At 60.3% G+C, this 16,223-nt stretch overlaps 2 protein-coding genes across 3 annotated transcripts in view; one reads left to right on the top strand and one right to left on the bottom strand.

Annotated features, from left to right (window-relative positions):
• The window catches only part of JAK3 (Janus kinase 3), a 17,404-nt gene extending 6,465 nt beyond the window's left edge, over window positions 1-10,939 (top strand). Inside the window, 18 exon segments of the mRNA XM_063161087.1 lie at window positions 842-999; window positions 1,900-2,011; window positions 2,197-2,365; window positions 3,155-3,309; window positions 3,386-3,520; window positions 3,600-3,684; window positions 3,779-3,906; window positions 4,500-4,580; window positions 4,582-4,639; window positions 5,353-5,504; window positions 6,283-6,433; window positions 6,503-6,642; window positions 7,357-7,546; window positions 8,349-8,473; window positions 8,763-8,935; window positions 9,491-9,608; window positions 10,259-10,369; window positions 10,458-10,939. Coding sequence (XP_063017157.1) covers window positions 842-999; window positions 1,900-2,011; window positions 2,197-2,365; window positions 3,155-3,309; window positions 3,386-3,520; window positions 3,600-3,684; window positions 3,779-3,906; window positions 4,500-4,580; window positions 4,582-4,639; window positions 5,353-5,504; window positions 6,283-6,433; window positions 6,503-6,642; window positions 7,357-7,546; window positions 8,349-8,473; window positions 8,763-8,935; window positions 9,491-9,608; window positions 10,259-10,369; window positions 10,458-10,574 — 2,358 coding nt within the window. The 3' untranslated portion in view covers window positions 10,575-10,939.
• The window catches only part of FCHO1 (FCH and mu domain containing endocytic adaptor 1), a 19,057-nt gene continuing 13,741 nt past the window's right edge, over window positions 10,908-16,223 (bottom strand). For both annotated transcript variants that reach the window (XM_063161085.1, XM_063161086.1), the window contains exons 24-28: window positions 15,270-15,402; window positions 14,997-15,196; window positions 12,883-12,947; window positions 12,629-12,793; window positions 10,908-11,180 (exon numbers count right to left, since the gene is read on the bottom strand). In XM_063161085.1, the coding sequence (XP_063017155.1) occupies window positions 11,158-11,180; window positions 12,629-12,793; window positions 12,883-12,947; window positions 14,997-15,196; window positions 15,270-15,402 (586 nt within the window). In that variant the 3' untranslated portion in view covers window positions 10,908-11,157. The remainder of the gene's footprint in view (window positions 11,181-12,628; window positions 12,794-12,882; window positions 12,948-14,996; window positions 15,197-15,269; window positions 15,403-16,223) is intronic.

The raw sequence follows: 16,223 nt of genomic DNA, 5'->3' as shown, positions 1-16,223 counted from the left end.
TGGGATTGTCACCTTTGCTGTCCCTTTGCAGAGCCGCCAGCACTTCTGTGACTTCCCCGACATCGCCGACATCAGCATCAAGCAGGCGGCGAGCCGGGACGGCGGCAGCCCCGTGGAGAACCGGCTGGTCACCGTCACCAAGGCGGACAACCGCGTGCTGGTGAGCTCAGGAAGGGCTTGGGGAGCCCCGGGAGGGCTGCAAGGGGACAAGGGCGTGACACCAAGGCTGGCACAGTGTGAAAAGTGCGTGTATTCTATGATTGGCTTTTGGCAAGTATTGAAGTGAATATTATGTGTGTTGTGTTAGAAAGCGATGCTGTATTGATTCTCTTAAGTAGTGCATTAAATGTAGTTTTAGGTTATAAAAATGTTAAAATAGAAACTATGCTGTGTAGGATACTTCTTTTAAAGAAAGGACTGGCAGAGAGACAGCAGCCACAGGACACCTCAATCTTTCAGAGAAAAAGAATTTATTGCCCCATTATCAGAAGAAACTAACTTCTTCCCACCTCGAAGGTGCTGTTAGGATTGGAGGCAGAAGCTGACAATGACCAGATAGAATTCTATATTTTAATGGAATTTTTGCATCATGTATGAAGTGTATGAATATACAATGGGCTATTGCTTTTAAGAGTTAATCCTCTGTTAGCTGTGTCCTTTTTCGGGCTCAGGCTGCCCAGAAAAAGGTACCTAGATATCCGTAACTCTTTGCATTTATTGTCTCATATCGTCCTAATTCAAATTGCCCAAATTATAATTGCATTACTCTTTTTATAACCATCTTATCACTACGAAACTTTGAAAATTTTAAAACCAAGCGATTGGCGTTTCCCACACGCAGGAGGTGGAGTTCTCCACGCTGCGGGAGGCTCGCTCCTTCGTGGCTCTGCTCGATGGTTACTACCGGCTGACGGCGGATGCCCAGCACTACTTCTGCAGGGAGGTGGCACCGCCACGGCTGCTGGAGGACCTGGAGAACCAGTGCCACGGGCCCATCAGGTGGGCACCGGGACACCCTGGGCACCGGGTGCTGGGAAACCCTGGGAACTGGGTACCAGGAACCCCTGGGCACCGGGTACCAGGAACCCCTGGGAATTGGGTACCAGGAACCCCTGGGAATTGGGTACCAGGAACCCCTGGGAATTGGGTACAGGGAATCCATGGGAATTGGGTACTGGGAATCCATGGGAATTGGGTACCAGGAACCTCTGGGAATTGGGTACCAGGAACCCCTGGGAACTGGGTACCAGGAACCCCTGGGCACCGGCTACCAGGACCCCCTGGGAATTGGGTACCAGGACCCCCTGGGAATTGGGTACCAGGACCCCCTGGGAATTGGGTACCAGGAACCTCTGGGAATTGGGTACTGGGAATCCCTGGGAATTGGGCACCGGGACCCCCTGGGCACCAGGTGCTGGGAAACCCTGGGAACTGGGTACCAGGAACCCCTGGGCACCGGGCACCAGGAACCTCTGGGAATTGGGTACTGGGAATCCCTGGGAATTGGGTACCAGGACCCCCTGGGAATTGGGTACTGGGAATCCCTGGGAATTGGGTACTGGGAATCCCTGGGAATCGGGCACCGGGACCCCCCTGGGCACCAGGTGCTTGGAACCTCTGGGAATTGGGTACCGGGACCCCCTGGGCACCCCCGAGCCCGAGGGAATGCAGGGATGGAGGGGACGGAACCACCCCCAGCCCAGGCGGGGCTCCACGGGGATTTGCTGGGTTTGGGGAGGGGGCACAGGGATGGGCACAGGAATGGGGACAGGAATGGGCACAGGGGAGGGCACAGGGATGGGGGCAGGGAATGGGGACAGGAAGAGGGCACAGGGGGCGGGCACAGGGTGTGCCCACAATGTCCCTGAGTGGCACCACATCCGTCCCTGCCCTTGGCAGCGCCGAGTTTGCTGTGAACAAGCTGGAGGCGGCCGGGGGTGCCCCGGGGCTGTTCCTGCTGCGCCGCAGCCCCCAGGACTTCGACAGTTACCTGCTGACCGTGTGCGTGCAGGTGAGACCCCCGGGACACCCCCGGGACACCGGGCAGGGGGGCTTGGGTGGCATCATGACCGCAGCACTGGCACCTGCGGGGCGGTGACACAAGGACGGTGCCACTCAGTGTCCCTTTGGCGCAGGAGGGATTTGGGGATGTCCTGGGGTGTCCCCCCGGTGCTGACCCCGGTGTTTCCCCCCCAGACCCGCTCCGGCCGGGATTACAAGCGGTGCCGGATCCGCCGGGACGAGGACGGGCACTGGTGGCTCTCGGGGGTGGCGCGGAGGTTCTGCAGCCTGCGGGAGCTGCTGGGCACCTACGGGCACCGCGGGCTGCAGGCCGAGGGGGCACCCATGCGCCTGGAGGTGGCCTGTCACCCCCGGGCCAAAGGTGACACCTGGGGGGCATGGCAGAGCGGGGTGGGATGTCACAGAGCTGCTGTGAGGTCACAGAGTGGCTGTGATGTCACAGAGCAGTGGTGATGTCAGAGAGTTGCTGTGATGTCACAGAGTTGCTGTGATGTCACAGAGCAGGCGGTGACATCACAATTGCTGTGATGTCACAGGGTGGCTGTGATGTCATAGAGCTGCTGTAATAGCAGAGTGGTTGTGATGTCACAGAGGGAGTTGTGAGGTCACAAAACAGGCTGTGATGTCACAGAGGGGGCTGTGATGTCATAGAGCTGCTGTGAGGTCACAGAGGGGGCTGTGATGTCACAGAGGGGGCTGTGATGTCACAGAGCAGCTGCAAGGTCACAGAGGAGGATGTGAGGTCACAGAGTAGCTGTGACATGACAGAGCGGTTGTGATGTCACAGAGCAGTTGTGATGTCACAGAGTGGACCATGATGTCACAGAATGACTGAGGTCACAGAGCAGGCTATGATGTCACAGGGGGCTGTGATGTCACAGAGCATGCTGTGATGTCACAGAGCATGCTGTGATGTCACAGGGGGCTGTGATGTCACAGAACAGGCCGTGATGTCACAGAGCAGTTGTGATGTCACAGAGTGGACCGTGGTGTCACAGAATGACTGAGGTCACAGAGCAGGCTATGATGTCACAGGGGGCTGTGATGTCACAGAGCATGCTGTGATGTCAGAGCGGGCTGTGACATCACCTGGTGGCTGTGTGAGGTCCCCAGGTGGGGGTCCCCTGCCCAGGCCCCCCCTCACGCCCTCTCTGCCCCCCAGAGAAGTCCAACCTGCTGATCGTGCGCAGCGGGGTCCCCTGTCCCCCCGGGTCCCCTCCCGCGCCCCGGCGCCGCAGCCTGCAGCAGATGATGTTCCACAAGATCGACCCGCAGAGCCTGACACGGGTACGGGACAGGGCAGGGCCACGGGGGGTGGCACAGGGGGACAGGAACCCCCCGGCAATGTCCCCGTGTCCCCCAGGGCGAGAGCCTGGGCCAGGGCTCCTTCACCCAGATCTACAAAGGCGTCAAACGGGACGAGGACGAGGAGGACGGAGCCCGGCAGACCCCGGTGGTGCTCAAGGTCATGGACAGCAGCCACCGCAACTGCCTGGAGGTGAGGGGTGGCACTGCCGCCTCCGTGAGGTCACCTCGGGGTCCCCGAGGCCCGCCCTGACCCCTCTGTCCTGTCCCAGTCCTTCCTGGAGGCCGCCAGCACCATGAGCCAGCTGTCCCACAAGCACCTGGTGCTGCTGCACGGCGTCAGCCTCGGCAAGGACAGTGAGTGCCCAGAGGGGTGGGTGGTGGCCACGGTGCCACCTGGGCACCCTGAGGTCAGTGTGGGCACCCCCTGACCCTCCCGGGGTGCCCCCAGGTGTGATGGTGCAGGAGCACGTCCGGCACGGGCCCCTGGACCTGTACCTGCGCAAGAACCGGGGCGCGGTGACCACGGGGTGGAAGCTGACGGTGGCCAAGCAGTTGGCCTATGCCCTCAACTACCTGGTGAGCCCTCAGCGGTGGGAGGGGGTCCTGGGGGTCCTGGGGGGCTGGATTTGGGGTTCTGGCTTTGGGTGCGGGGTCCTGTGTTCATCCTCCATGGGGAATCCTGGTTCTGGGTTTGGGATCCTGTGTTCATCCTCCATGCGGAATCCAGGTCTGGGTTTGAGGTTCTGGTTCTGGGTTCAGGGTCCCATTTGTGGTTTTGGGGTCCTGGTTCTGGGTTTGGGGTCCTGTGTTCATCCTCCACGGGGAATCCTGGCTGTGGGCTCAGGATCCCAGGTGGATCCCACAGCCCTCATACCCCCACATCCCAGGGATCTCATGGATCCCCATCCCACAGCCCCCAGTCCATCCACACCCCACAACTCCCACATCCAATGGATCCCATTGATCCCCGTCCCACAGATCCCATGGATCCCACAGATCCCCATCCCACAGCCCCCAATCCATCCCCATCCCACATCCCCCACACCCCCATATCCAGTGGATCCCATGGATCCCCATCCCACAGCCCCCACCCATCCCTGCTGCTCCCCCAGCCCACCCCAATGTGTGGGACCACCCTGAGTGTCCCAGCCCCTCTTCTCCCCATCCAGGAGGACAAGAAGATCCCACATGGGAACGTCTCTGCCAAGAAGGTGCTGCTGGCCCGGGAGGGGGACACAGCTGGGGGGAGCCCCCCCCTTCATCAAACTCAACGACCCCGGGGTCAGCGTCACCGTCCTGGCCCGGGACAGTGAGTCTGGGGCTCCCAGGGGGTCCTGAGGGTGCTGGTTTTGGGGTTCTGCCTTTGGGGTTGGGGTCCTGTGTTCATCCTCCATGGGGAATCCTGGCTGTGGGCTCTGGGTCCCAGGTATGGGTTTGGGGTCCTGGTTCTGGGTTCAGGGTCCTGTGTTCATCCTCCATGGGGAATCAAGGTCTGGGTTTGGGGTCCTGGTTCTGGGTTTGAGATCCTGTTTCTGGGCTTAAGATCCTTGTTCTGGGTTTGGAGTCCTGTGTTCATCCTCCATGGGGAATCCTGACTGTGGGCTCTGGGTCCCGGGTATGGGTTTGGGGTCCTGGTTCTGGGTTCAGGGTCCTGGTTCTGGGTTTGGGGTCCTGGTTCTGGGTTCAGGGTCCTGTGTTCATCCTCCATGGGGAATCAAGGTCTGGGTTTGGGGTCCTGGTTCTGGGTTTGAGATCCTGTTTCTGGGCTTAAGATCCTGGTTCTGGGTTTGGGGTCCTGTGTTCATCCTCCATGGGGAATCCTGACTGTGGGCTCAGGATCTCAGGTCTGGATTTGGGGTCCTGGTTCTGGGTTTGGGGTCCTGTGTTCATCCTCCCAGCCAGGTCCTGGCTCTGGGCTCTGGATCCCCTTCATCAAACTCACCCACCCTGGGGTTAGTCCTGGGGGGTCCTGGGGGTGCTGGGCCCCCACAGTGGGTGCTGAGCAGGGCTGGGCACCCACAGTGCTGGTGGAGAGGATCCCATGGGTGGCCCCCGAGTGTGTCAGCGACCCCGGGAGCCTGGCACTGCCAGCTGACAAGTGGGGCTTCGGAGCCACCCTCTGGGAGATCTTCAGTGGGGGGAACATGCCCCTGAGCCTGCTGGAGCCCCAGAGGGTGAGGCTGATCCCAGCATCCCGCTGGATCCCAATCTTCCTGCCCCATACTGACCTTCCTGCCCCATCCCAATTGATCCCAACCCATCCCACCCCTTCCTACTGTATCCAGACCTTCCTGCCCCAGCCCTCCTGTCCCTTTCTGCTACATCCCAGCCCATCCCATTCCCTGCTACGGATCTCATCCCACCCCACAAATCCCATAAATCCTATCCCATCCTATTCCCTGCTATGGATCCCATCCCATATTCCCATCCCATCCCATCCTCATCCCCTGCTATGGATCCCATCCCATCCTATCCCATAAATCCCATCCCATCCTCATCCCCTGCTATGGATCCCATCCCATCCCATCCCATCCCATCCCATCCCATCCCATAAATCCCATCCCATATTCCCATCCCATCCCATCCTCATCCCCTGCTATGGATCCCATCCCATCCCACGCCATCCCATATTCCCACCCCATCCCACCCCACCTGTCCTGCCCCATCCCGCTGCACCCTGCCCCATCTCAGAGCCATTCAGGGGCTCTTTGGGGGTCCCACACCCCCTGACCCCCGTTTCCCACAGAAGCTGGAGTTCTACCAGAGCCACCATCCCATCCCATCCCATCCCATCCCATCCCATCCCATCCCATCCCATCCCATCCCATCCCATCCCATCCCATCCCATCCCATCCCATGTTCCCATCCCCATCCCACTTTACCCTGCCCCATCTCAGAGCCGTTCAGGGGCTCTTTGGGGGTCCCACACCCCCTGACCCCCGTTTCCCACAGAAGCTGGAGTTCTACCAGAGCCAGCAGCAGCTCCCAGCCCCGCGGTGGCCCGAGCTGGCCGCGCTGGTGTCCCAGTGCATGGAGTACGAGCCCCAGCGCCGGCCCTGCTTCCGCGCCCTCATCCGCGACCTCAACAGCCTCATCACCTCTGGTGGGCACGGGGACGGGCTGGGGGGGCGTGGGGGGACCCCACAGCGGCCTCACCCTGTCCTTCCCACAGACTACGAGCTGCTCTCGGACCTGTCCCCTGCGGATGTGACGCTCCGGGATGGCTTTTGGGGACACGAGTGCCTGGCCATGAGCCAGGACCCAGAGCAGTTCCAGGAGAGGCACCTCAAGTACATCTCGCTGCTGGGCAAGGTGAGGGGAACGGGAAAGACCCCCAAAATTCAGCCCAGACGCTCTTCCCATCCTGGATTTGGGGTGTGGGACATCCTGGCTGGATCCTGATCCTTCTGCACTGTCCTGCTGCCAACCCTTCCTGCCCCATCCCACTTGATCCCAACCCTCCTGTCCCATCCTGTTCTATCCCAACCTTCCTGGGTTTCCCACTTGATCCCAACCCTCCTGTCCCATCCTGACCCATCCCAACCTTCCTGGGGTTCCCACTTTGATCCCAACCCTCCTGTCCCATCCTGTTCTATCCCAACCTTCCTGGGTTTCCCACTTGATCCCAACTCTCCTGTCCCATCCTGACCCTCCTGCCCCATCCTGACCCATCCCAACCTTCCTGGGGTTCCCACCTTGATCCCAACCCTCCTGCCCCACCCCAACCCTTCTGTACCATCCTGACCCTCCTGCCCCATCCTGTTCTATCCCAACCTTCCTGGGGCTGGGATGGGATCCCAATCCCCTTCAGGCTGTCACCCATTACAGTCTCCTGGCTGTATCAGTTGGGATTAATTAATTATGCAATTAATGGGGTCGTTGCCAGCAATCAGAGGAAGTTCTTTTGAACAGTAACTGTTCTTTACTAGCTGTGTGAAAAGGCAGCTGGGGGGTATTTTGGGGTGGGGGGGGATGAGGCACTGGGAATGTGGGGGGCACGCCCCCGACATCCTGCAAAATTCCCAGGGGAATTTCGGGAGCGTGGAGCTGTGTCGCTACGACCCCCTGGGTGACAGCACGGGCGAGCTGGTGGCGGTGAAGAGGCTGCAGCAGGATTCGGCCAAGGAGATTCGGGATTTCGAGCGGGAGATCCAAATCCTGCACTCGCTGCAGCACGACTTCATCGTCAGATACCGGGGTGTCTGCTACAGCCGGGGTGAGCTGGGAATGGGGCTGGGATGGGCTGGGAATGGGGCAGGGAATGGGGCAGGAATGGGGCAGGAATGGGGCAGGGAATGGGGCAGGGAATGGGGCTGGGAATGGGGCAGGGATAGACAGAATGGGGCAGGGATAGACAGGGGATGGGGCGGGGAACACTGGGAATGGGGCAGGGAATGCACAGAGAATGCACAGGGAATGGGGCTGGGAATGAGCTGTGAATGGGGCAGGAATGGGGCTCTGAATGGGGCAGGAATAGACAGGGCAGGGCAGGGAATGGAGAGGGAACGGGGCTGGGAATGGGGCTGGGAATGGGGCTGGGAATGGGGCAGGGAATGCACAGGGAATGGGGCTGGGAATGGGGCAGGAATGGGGCTCTGAATGGGGCAGGAATGGACAGGGAATGGGGCAGAAATGGGGCTGTGAATGGGCAGGGAATGCACAGGGAACTGGGCAGGGAATGCACAGGGAATGGGGCTGGGAATGGGGCAGGAATGGGGCTGGGAACACTGAGAATGGGGCAGGAATGGGGCAGGGAATGGGGGAGGAAATGGGGCTGGGAATGCACAGGGAATAGGGCAGGAATGGGGCTGTGAATGGGCAGGGAATGCACAGGGAACGGGGCAGGGAATGCACAGGGAACCGGGCAGGGAATGCACAGGGAACCGGGCAGGAATAGGGCAGGGAATGGGACAGGAATGGGGCTGGGAACACTGAGAATGGGGCAGGAATGGGGCAGGGAACGGCGCAGGGATCCCCAATCCCAGCTCCAGCCATCCCGGTGCTGGCTGTGGCCGCAGGGATGCGCGGGCTGCGGCTGGTGATGGAATTCCTGCCCAACGGCTGCCTGAGGGATTTCCTGCAGAAGAACCAGCCCCGCCTGGAGCACAGGACGCTGCTCCTCTACGCCTGGCAGATTTGCAAGGTGGGATCAGGGCAGGAATGGGGGAAAACGGGGGTGCTGCTGTCCCGGGATGGAGCTGGAGCAATGCCATGGGTCAGCCACGGATCGTGGGTCAACCCTGGATCCTGTCCCTGCCAGCAGCTCTGTCCTGGCCAGAGCAATGCCAGGGTCACCCAAGGGTCATTGTCCAGCCCTGGGGATGCTGCAGGATCAACCCTCACCCCTAAGGCTGTGCTCCAGCCAGGATGAGCCCCCTGGCACCCTCACCCGGGGGTTCCCCAGCCCTGGGGACGCTGCTGTGTCCCGGCAGGGCATGGAGTACCTGGGGGCGCAGCGCTGCGTGCACCGGGACCTGGCGAGCAGGAACATCCTGGTGGAGAGCGACAGCCACGTCAAGATCGGCGACTTCGGGCTGGCCAAGCTGCTCCCGCAGGACAAGGATTACTACGTGGTGCGGGAGCCCGGCCAGAGCCCCGTTTTCTGGTGAGAGGGGGATGCAGGGAGGGCTGGAATTCCAGCGGGATTCAGGGCTCAGAATCTGCTTTTCTTGGGGCTCAGAACCCGCTTTCCCCAGAGTTCTGGATCCCCTTTTCCCGGAGCTCAGAACCTGCTTTTCCTGGAGCTCAAAACCCGTTTTTCCCAGGGCTCTGAACCTGTTTTTCCCAGAGCTCTGGACCTGTTTTTCCCAGAGCTCAGAACTCACTTTTCCCGGGGCTCTGAACCCATTTTTTCCCGGGGCTCAGGATCCACTTTTCCCAGGGCTCAGAATCTCCTTTTCCCAGAGCTCAGAACTGATTTTTCCTGCAGCTCAAAACCCGTTTTTCCCAGGGCTCAGGATCCCCTTTTCCCAGAGCTCAGAACTGATTTTTCCTGCAGCTCAAAACCCGTTTTTCCCAGGGCTCAGGTTCCCCTTTTCCTGGGGCTCTGGACCCGCTTTTCCCAGAGCTCAGGATCCCCTTTTCCCGGGGCTCAGAACCCGTTTTTCCCAGAGCTCTGGACTCATTTTTCCCGGGGTTCTGACCCTGTTTTTCCCGGCAGGTACGCTCCGGAATCCCTGGCTGACAACATCTTCTCCTGCGCCTCCGACGCCTGGAGCTTCGGGGTGCTCCTCTACGAGCTCTTCACCTACAGCTCCAAGAGCAAGAGCCCCTCGGAGGTGACGTTTTCCCTGGAAAATGGGGGGCTCATTCCCACTGAGACCAACCCTTCACAACCCTCCTGGTGCTGCCGGTGTCCTGGTGATCCCAGATGTCCTGGAGCTCCTGGATGTCCCAGACTTTTGGGCATCCTGGTGCTCCCAGGTGTCCCGGAGCTCCTGAGTGTCCCATTGTCCCCAGGTGTCCTGGAGCTCCTGGATGTCCCAGAGCTTTTGGGCATCCTGGTGCTCCCAGGTGTCCCAGTGCTCCTGAGTGTCCTGGAGCTCCTGGGTGCTCCCAGGTGATCCCAGATGTCCCAGTGCTCCTGAGTGTCCCAGAGCTCCCGGGTGTCCCATTGTCCCCAGGTGTCCTGGAGCTCTTGGATGTCCCAGAGCTTTTGGGCATCCTGGTGCTCCTGAGTGTCCCAGAGCTCCTGAGTGTCCCATTGTCCCCAGGTGTCCTGGAGCTCCTGGATGTCCCAGAGCTTTTGGGCATCCTGGTGGCTCCCAGGTGTCCCAGTGCTCCTGAGTGTCCCAGAGCTCCTGGGTGTCCTGGATCTCCTGGACGTCCCAGAGATTTTGGGCATCCTGGTGGCTCCCAGGTGTCCCAGTGTTCCCAAGTGTCCCAGTGCTCTCCCGGTTGTCCCGGAGCTCACGGTTGTCCCCCACAGGAGTTCCTGCGCATGATGGGCACCGCGAGGCCACCGCAGATCATCTGCCACCTGCTGGAGCTCCTCAAGGACAACCGGCGACTCCCGGCCCCTGCTGGCTGTCCCTCGGAGGTGACACCGCTGTCCCGGGGCTGCTGGGGGGGTCCCCGGGGTGTTCCTCCTGCCCTGATGTCCCCACCGTGTCCCTTGTCCCCCCCAGGTGTACGCGCTGATGATGAGCTGCTGGGCCTTCACCCCCGGCGCCAGACCCACTTTTGGGGAGCTTTCCCCCAAAATCGAGGCGCTGCGGGATGGGCGGAGCAAAACTCGGGGTTGAGACCCCCCCCACCCAGAATGGATCCTCAATCCATGGTGATTCTTCCCTGAGCTTTGAGGGGACAGTGAGGGGGGACACAGCCCCCAGCCCCCTTTCCCACATCACAACCCCCCTCCCATCCCTTTGGCTTTTCCCCCTTTTTATCTTGCCCTCCCCTTCCATGGCAGAATTGGGATTGGAATTGGGATTTATGGGAATATGGGAATATAGGATTTATGAGATTTATGGGATTTATGGGAATATGGGATTTTGGGGGATTTTTGGGATTTATTATATTTTTGGGATTTCTGGGATTGGCGCCGTGGCAAGAAGGAGGCAGCAGCCGGCGGGGGGGAATTTATTAGAAAATAAAGTGTTTAATAAAAGAGCAGCTCCTGCTCCCTTCACAGCACAGGGGAGGGCAGCGGGAGGGGGAGCAGGAGACGAAGCGGGGACAGCGACAGGGAGGGGACAGGAGGAGGAGGAGGAGGGAAAAGAGGAGGAGGAAGAGGCGCCACCTCCCCAGCCCGCCTCCATCCAGTGTTTCCAATTCACACAACCGCGGGGAAAGCCCGGGGGGGGCCCGGGGGGGGCCGGGAGCCTCTCAGGACCCCGCCAGGTAAATCCCTGCGGAGGAAAGGTGGGCACAGAGCAGGGAGGGCACGGCCCCGGCCGGGCACGGGCACTGCCCAGCGGCCCGAGCTCGGTGCCAGCACCGGAGTGGGTGACCCCAAAGAGCAGGAAAATAACCCTAAATACCCCATGGAAGCGACCCTGAGCACCTCAAGTAGCAGAGAAAGGACCCTAAATACTCCAGGCAAGTGACCCTGAGCACCCCAAAGAGCAGGAAAATGATCCCATGAATCCCACAGAGCAGAAAAGGGTCTCCTGAGCACCCCAAGGAGGAGGGAAAGGACCCTAAATACCCCAGGGAAGGAACCATGAGCACCCCAAAGAGCAGGGAAAGGACACCATGAACCCCACAGAGCAGAAAAGGAACCCCGTGCACCCCAAGGAGTAGGGAAAGGACCATAAATACCCCAGGGAAGTGACCTTGAGCACCCCAAAGAGCAGGGAAAGAACCCTCAATACCCCAGGGAAGGAACCATGAGCACCCCAAAGAGCAGGGAAAGGACACCATAAACCCCACAGAGCAGAAAAGGAACCCCGCGCACCCCAAGGAGTAGGGAAAGGACCCTAAATACCCCAGGGAAAGGACCCTGAGCACCCCAAATAGCAGGAAAATGATCCCATGAATCCCACAGAGCAGAAAAGGGACCCTGAGCACCCCAAGGAGGAGGGAAAGGACCCTAAATACCCCAGGGAAGGAACCATGAGCACCCCAAAGAGCAGGGAAAGAACCCTCAATACCCCAGGGAAAGGACTCTGAGCACCCCAAAGAGCAGAGAAAGGACCCCATGAACCCCACAGAGCAGAAAAGGGACTCCTGAGCACCCCAAAAAACAGGGAAAGGACCCCAAATACCCCAGAGAAAGGACCCTGTGCACCCCAAATAGCAGGGAAACGACCCCATGAACCTCAAAGAGCAGAAAAGGAACCCCTGTGCACCCCAAAAAGCAGGAAAAGGACCCTAAATACCCCAGAGAAAGGATCCTGAGCAACCCAAAGAGCAGGGAAAGAACCCTAAATGCCCCAGGCAAGGGACCCTGTGCACCTCAAGGATCAAGAAACAGACCCCATGAACCCCAAAGAGCAGAAAAGGGACCCCTGTGCACCCCAAAAAGCAGGAAAAGGACCCTAAATACTCCAGGGAAGGAACCCTGAGCACCCCAAGGAGCAGGGAAAAGACCCTAAATACCCCAGGGAAAAGACCCTGAGCACCCCAAAGAGCAGAGAAAGGACCCTAAATACCCCAGGGAAAAGACCCTGAGCACCCCAAAGAGCAGAGAAAGGACCCTAAATACCCCAGGGAAATGCCCCCCATGCACCCCAGGGAAGGGACCCCGTGTCCCCCCAGAACCCAGGGGATGGGGAGAGGACCTCGCACCCCTCAAGGCTGTGAGGAAAGGACCCCCCATCCCCATCCCCATCCCCATCCCCACCGCCGGCCATACCTGTAGCAAACCTCTTCTTGACCAGCGACATGCGGTACCCGGCGCCCGCCAGCTCCACCTCCACTCCCGACAGGGTGCTGCCCTCGCTGCTGAACTGGGCGGCCACGGGGCTGGGCTTGCTGGGTCCCCCCAGCGGCTCCCAGCTGGCCGAGAGCCGCCCGCAGCCTGGGCAGGGGGGACAGCGCAGGGGTTGGGGGCGTCGGGACGCGGAGCCCCCGCCCCGCGACCCCCGAGCAGGGCGGGCCCGGCCTCACCTCCCTGCCCCGGGGCTCCGGGGATGTCCAGCAGCTTCCAGAGCAGCCGCTTCTCCTCCAGGTTCCTGCCGGGGTAGGGAGGTGTCCTCGATCCGCCACAGCCCCAAAATTCAGCCCTTGCTGCCCATCCTCACATCGTGCCTTTCTTACCCCGTCAGCGTCCCCATTTCCCAGTTCAGGGTCCCCATTTCCCAGTTCAGGGTCCCCATCTCCCAATTCAGGGTCCCCATTTCCCAGTTCAGGGTCCCCATCTCCCAATTCAGGGTCCCAATTTCCCAGTTCAGGGTCCCCATCTCCCAATTCAGGGTCCCAATTTCCCAGTTCAGCGTCCCCATTTCCCAATTCAGCGTCCCCATTTCCCAATTCAGGTTCCCCATTTCCCAGTTCAGGGTCCCCATCTCCCAATTCAGGGTCCCCATTTCCCAGTCTAGGGTCCCCATTTCCCAATTCAGCGTCCCCATTTCCCAGTTCAGGGTCCCCATCTCCCAATTCAGGGTCCCAATTTCCCAGTTCAGCGTCCCCATTTCCCAATTCAGGGTCCCCATTTCCCAATTCAGGGTCCCCATTTCCCAGTTCAGGGTCCCCATTTCCCAATTCAGGGTCCCCATTTCCCAGTTCAGGGTCCCCATTTCCCAATTCAGCGTCCCCGTTTCCCAGTTCAGGGTCCCCATTTCCCAGTCTAGGGTCCCCATTTCCCAGTCTCGGGTCCCCATTTCCCATTTTTCCCACCCTGCAGAGATTCAGGGCTCCACTCCTGTGCTCCCCATCTTGGGCAAGTTTGGGACCCCCAGTCTTGTGTATCCCCCTCACCCTGGGGGAGTTTGGGGCTCCTGGCTCTGCGTCATCCACCCTGCGAATGTTTGGGACCCCAGACCCTTCATCCCCCACCCTGTTCAGCCTCAGGACCCCAGACCCTTAATTACCCACCCTATGAAGGTTTGGGACCCCAGACCCTTAATCCCCCACCCCATTCAGCCTCAGGACCCCAGACTCTCCACCTCCCCCCTGTTCAGCCTCAGGACCCCAGACCCTTCATCCACCACCCTGTTCAAGCTCAGGACCCCAGATCCTTCATCCCCCACCCCTTTCAGGCTCAGGACCCCAGACCCTTCATCGCCAACCCCCTACAGGCTCAGGACCCCAAACCCTTCATCTCCCACCTTGTTCAGCCTCAGGACCCCAGACCCTTTATCACCCACCCCTTTCAGTTAAGGACCCCAGACCCTTCATTCCCCAGCCTGTGAAGGTTTGGGACCCCAGATGCTCCATCCCCCACCCCTTTCAGCCTCAGGACCCCAGACCTTTCTTCTCCCACCCTGTTCATGCTCAGGACCCCAAACCCTTCATCCCCCACTTTGTTCAGCCTCAGGACCCCAGACCCTTTATCCCCCATCCTCTGAAAATTTGGAAGCCCAGACCCGTAATCCCCCACCGCATTCAGCCTCAGGGCCCCAGACCCTTCATCCCCGACCCTGTTCATGCTCAGGACCCCAAACCCTTCTTCTCCCACCCCTTTCAGGCACAGGACCCCAGACTCTCCACCTCCTCCTTATTCGGCCTCAGGACCCCAGACCCTTCATCCCCCACCCTGTGAAGGTTTGGGACCCCAGACCCTTCATTTCCCACCCCATTCAGCCTCAGGACCCCAGACTCTCCACCTTCATCCCCCTGTTCATGCTCAGGACCCCAGACCCTTCACCCCCCACCCTGTGAAGGTTTGGGACCCCAGACCCTTCATCCCCCACCCTGTGAAGGTTTGGGACCCCAGACCCTTCATTTCCCACCCCATTCAGCCTCAGGACCCCAGACTCTCCACTTTCCCCCTGTTCATGCTCAGGACCCCAGACCCTTAATTCCCCACCCTATGGAGGTTTGGGACCCCAGACCCTTAATCCCCCACCCCATTCAGCCCCAGGACCCCAGACCCTTCACCCCCCACCCTGTGAAGGTTTGGGACCCCAGACCCTTCATTTCCCACCCCATTCAGCCTCAGGACCCCAGACTCTCCACCTTCATCCCCCTGTTCATGCTCAGGACCCCAGACCCTTCACCCCCCGCCCCACCACAGCCCATCCCCGCTCCCTCCCCGTTCCCCCTCTCCCCATTCCCGTTACCAGCTGGCGGCGGGCTGCAGCCGCAGGTTGGTCAGGGGCTCCTCCACGGGCAGCAGGACGTGCACGTTGCCCAGGGGCACGGGCAGTGCCAGGGCGGCCGCGTTGTAGCCGTACTCCACGCTGACCCGCGTGGCGCCGGGCGCGCAGTCCCAGCGCACGCAGAGCCGCAGCGGCGCCGAGCCGGGGCCCAGCCGCGAGAACTGCGCCACATCGGGGGGTTCAGGGGGGCGCCCACACCCTGCCGTGCCCGGGGGGGTGCCCCGAGGGGCTCACCTGGTACTTGAGCAGCGCCACGTTGTAGTAGGAGGCGGCCGGGCTCTGCTCCGCCTGCTTCTGCAGGTGCCCGGTCAGCGCTGCCATGTTCAGCCAGAAGTCCTTGGTGCTGGGGTCGCTCTGGGAGGGGTCGCTGGGGGCGTGGGGGGAGAGGGGCAGCAGGGTCTGGGTACCCCCAGAAGCTGGCACCCCGGTACCCAGCTCCAAACGATGCCCAGAGAGCTGGGATCCTCAAAAATCAGCCCCCTCATCGCTGCATTCTCAGCATGCTCAGACCCCCAAGAATCCCAAAATCTCAATCCCAAACTCCTCATTGCTGCAACCCCAGCATGCCCAGACCCCCAAAAGTCCCAAAATCTCAACACTCAGCTCCCTATTGCTGCATTCTCAGCATGCTCAGACCCCCAAAACCCCAAAATCTCAATCCCAAACTCCTCATTGCTGCAATCCCAGCATGCTCAGATCCCCAAGAATCCCAAAATCTCAATCCCAAACTCCTCATTGCTGCAATCCCAGCATGCCCAGACCCCCGAAAAATTCCAAAATCTCAATACCCAGCTCCCCCATCACTGCACTCCCAGGATACTCAGAGCCCTGGAACCCCCAAAGTTCTGCTCCCCATTGCTGCATTCCCAGCATGCCCAAACCCCCAAAAACCCCAAAATCTCAACACTCAGCTCCCCATTGCTGCATTCTCAGCATGCCCAGACCCCCAAAAACCCCAAAATCTCAACACCCAGCTCCTCATTGCTGCATTCCCAGGACACTCAGAGCCCTGGAACCCCCAAAACTCTGCTCCCCATCCCTCAGCTCCTGAGGGTATCCCCAGGAAAACAGGGACAGTCCGTACCCCAAAACCCACCCCTATTGCTGCATCCATCACCTCCCAAGGCCCCTGAATCCCCCAGACACCTCCTGTACCCCAAAATCCGCCCCCCATCCCTGCATCCATCA

The sequence above is a fragment of the Melospiza melodia genome, chromosome 7 (genome assembly GCF_035770615.1).
Source record: "Melospiza melodia melodia isolate bMelMel2 chromosome 7, bMelMel2.pri, whole genome shotgun sequence".
NCBI lineage: Eukaryota > Metazoa > Chordata > Aves > Passeriformes > Passerellidae > Melospiza > Melospiza melodia.
The sequence above is the reverse complement of the archived record's forward strand: the minus strand, read 5'-3'. Positions and strand labels throughout refer to the sequence as shown.